Source organism: Vicia villosa, linkage group LG3 (genome assembly GCF_029867415.1).
Source record: "Vicia villosa cultivar HV-30 ecotype Madison, WI linkage group LG3, Vvil1.0, whole genome shotgun sequence".
Taxonomy (NCBI): domain Eukaryota; kingdom Viridiplantae; phylum Streptophyta; class Magnoliopsida; order Fabales; family Fabaceae; genus Vicia; species Vicia villosa.
This window is the reverse complement of record NC_081182.1, coordinates 7,786,676-7,790,435: the sequence shown is the minus strand read 5'-3', so window position 1 is coordinate 7,790,435 and position 3,760 is coordinate 7,786,676. Positions and strand designations below refer to the sequence as shown.

The 3,760-nt window shown below is 25.8% G+C and overlaps 1 protein-coding gene across 1 annotated transcript; it reads left to right on the top strand.

Moving 5' to 3' along the window:
* Nucleotides 1–562: 562 nt before the first annotated feature.
* On the top strand, nt 563–1,880 carry LOC131657491 (putative F-box protein At3g16210). The gene is made up of 2 exons (XM_058926881.1): nt 563–1,572; nt 1,802–1,880. The coding sequence occupies exons 1-2, from the start codon at nt 563–565 to the stop codon at nt 1,878–1,880; spliced, it is 1,089 nt and encodes a 362-aa protein (XP_058782864.1).
* Nucleotides 1,881–3,760: the final 1,880 nt, after the last annotated feature.

The window sequence follows — 3,760 nt, the reverse complement described above, 5'->3', positions numbered from 1 at the left end:
ATTTTTTACAATATAGAAGTGTTCTCGAGTCGTCCCTTCCTTAGACAAAGTAAAGTTGGATTTTAAACCATTGGAGTAAATGAGAAACAAATTATTTCATAAAAAAGTTACATTTAAGAGTTGATATTTTGTACGTGATGGATATTTTTCATTAATTTATGTGAGATTTAGATTTGGTTTAGGCATTTTACATTGAAGCATACTACTTTTTAAATTTGAATATTTTTAATAATAATATATTTCTTTTGTTATATCAGAATATTATATATTAAATGTTATTAAATGTTATTATAATTTATATATAATTTATTAATCATATTTTCCAATAGTACACTTGAATTTAAAATTGTTGGAATAAACGAGAGACCAATTCTTTGCTTCAAAAAATTGAAAATTATTTAGATTTAGTTTAGACGATTAAATTGAAAACAGATTATTTTGTTTTAATGTATAGAAAATTTCTCCATAAATATGAGCATGAAAGTAGCAATACCAAAACCAATTTGATTAGAAACCTTCCTTGCAGTGTGCAGCGCCGCTTTATTGTTCCTTCGTGGCAGAGATGGATATAACATTGTCTGATTCAATTGTTGAGGTTAGCAATTATATACCTGATGATATTATCTTCTCTATTCTCTCCAAACTTTCTTTCAAATCTTTGAAGCGATTCGAATGCGTATGCAAACCATGGTCTTTATTATTGGATAACTCTTATTTTATGGCTATGTTCCGCAACTATTTTGTATCTAAGGATCATTCTTTTTATGATGGTATATCTCTTTTCCTACACGTGATAGACGACGACCAAGATGAATATGCATTGTACTCTCTTTCCGGTGAGAGATTTGAGAAAATAGTTAAATTAGATTGGCCAAACAACTATTCTTTTGACATTTTGGGTCCAATTAGTTTTAATAGCACTCTTTGTTTAGGACATTATGACAACTCTCACAAAATAACGTCGTGGAACTCAACTACCACGGAATTCAATATCATTTATGATAGTTCTAATTGTTATTTTCCAGAGATTAGGTATAATTATTGTCAAGTTGGTTATGATCATGTTAAAGATGACTATAAGATGATTAGACTCATTCATTGTCCTCCCGAAAGTAACGGCGGAATTCCCTCCTTCTGGGAGATATTTAGCCTAAACAATAACTCTTGGAGGAAAATTTGTGATAAATATCCTTACTCACCATACAGATGCTGTAATGAAGTGTACATGGATGGAGTGTCTCATTGGTGGGAAAGTAGGAAAAAACATATATATTTGGTGTCGTTTGACTTTAGCAAAGAATCTTTCATTACAACACTCGTGCCCTCTTACTTAGAGGACATTAACAACAGGATAACGCCGAAAATTCTGACAGTATTAAATGGATCTATTGCTTTTATAGCAAATTATGGAGAGAAAAATACATTTGATATTGTAATTTTGGGTGAACTTGGTGTAAAAGAATCATGGATTAAACTTTTTAGTATTGGGCCTTTGCCTTTTCTTAAGACTCCGATTGGAATAGGGAAAAAGGGAGATATATTGATCAGAAAGAACGACAACAAACTAGCTTGGTTTGATATAAGTACTGAGACTATTATTGAGACCGGTGTTACAACAGAAGACCGTGTAATGATATATTACGATAAAAAACCCTTCTTCCTAATGGAGGAATATTTAGTAAATTATCTTCTTGTTTTGAAGGGCGGCCTATATGAATTTTACCTTGTACTCTCTTAGTCCACTTATGTAATTGATATGGTTTTTATGTTAAAGATCTTTGCCTTTACTCAATTGTCTCAGGTTTTATGTTAAGGATCTTATATCTGTGAAGCTTGATAATCTTTGTTTGAATGCCACTATGCTTAATGTTTTGCTTTAGTTTTTTAATTTGTGAGCCAAATTACTAATAAAATAAAAGCAGATGAGAACAAACAAAAGGTAGAATTTGAAATGCAGAAAAAACTCTGATCATGTATTTTAGGTCAAATAAGTCTCTAAGTGGGGTATTTCTATTGAGCTGCTGATGAATGACAATTAACACTTTCTTAACTATGTATCAAATACAAAACATAAGTAACTGAAAAGTAATGGAATGCTGAAAATTATGTACATGCTATTTAACAAAAAATTAATTACAAAACTGGAGTCTTTGGCTTGTGCCATTGATCCTTCTAATTTTAAAAATTCGTTTAATGTTTCAAAATATACATCATTCTCAAGATCCTGCTAAATTTATACTCTTGTGGAATATTCTCACTGTCCATATACTGTACAAGCCAGAGATAGAAAAAAAACTTGAATACAACATATATATATATATATATATATATATATATATATATATATATATATATATATATATATATATATATATATATATATATATATATATATATATATATATATATATATATATATATATATAATTTTTTAATGAACTTTAATTTTACACATGTAACCACCGTTTGAAGTTGTAATTCGATATTTTAAAAGTTAGTATTAGACTGTTTCAAAGTAGCAAGTCAAAGAGTAATAGGAGTCAGTTGTATTCGATAGATCGAATACATCATTCGGTCAAAATATAACAATAACAACTTTACAAAATTAGTTAAAAGTTTTTTCTTTTTTCTCTTTTTCTTCTCTCATCTTTCTTGAAAATCCTTTTAATTTGTCCCAACAACCATAGAAGTTATCAATAGTAAACAAAATAATCTTTTGTAGCATAGAAATTTCATATGGTTGTTTTACAGCAACTCCATTAGTTGTCTGTGAAAAGTAAGTTTCTTTTAGCACTTAATTTTTTCCAATTCTCTCGATCTTTCAAATAAAAATTTGATATATTTCTTTTTTTATTAATATTTTGATGCTCACTTTTTTTTTAAAATTTTTTATTGTAAGCTAGATAAATTAATAAGAGAATTAAGGATTCTCAATCTCGATTACAAAAAAACGAGACAAAAGTTTGACAACAAAGAAATTATAATCCAATTGCGACTTAATCTACTTAATATAAATGTAAAGAAGTCATGATGGCAACCCTAGCCACATGTCAACTTGATAATAATCCTCGCCAAATGTCATCTTACTAACAATCATCGCCACATGTCATTCGATGATAATTCTAAATACAAACCCTAATTATACAAACTCTATATTAAAATAAATAAATAATAAAAATAATATAATAATAATAATAAAATTAAACCATCAATATTGTTAATAATAATAATCTACGTAATATCTAACTAATAATAATATTAAAATAACAATAATAATAATAATAATAATATAACAAACTACTACTACAATAATAATAATAATAATAATAATAATAATAATAATAATAATAATAATAATAATAGTAATAATAATAATATATAATTTTTTACATAAACTATAAATTACTTAGTTTTCTAAATAATAAATAAAAATCACAAATATGAGAATTCTTTTAATTTTAATGAATACAGAAATTGTAATTGATATACTATATTGATGATAATATATAAACATTACAAATAAAATAAATGTGTTTATAATTTCTACTCGACAAAAATAAAAAAATAAAAAAAGATATGCTATTTTAAATACGTTTTTAGAAAATTACGTGTTTTATAAATGAGTACACAAATTTTTTTATAATAAAATTTTAATGAATTTTTTTACAATATTTGAATATGAAAATTATCAAGTACAATATTTATTTAGTATTATTGTACTAAATTTTTTTAATAAATCATTATGACAATCAAAAGAAAA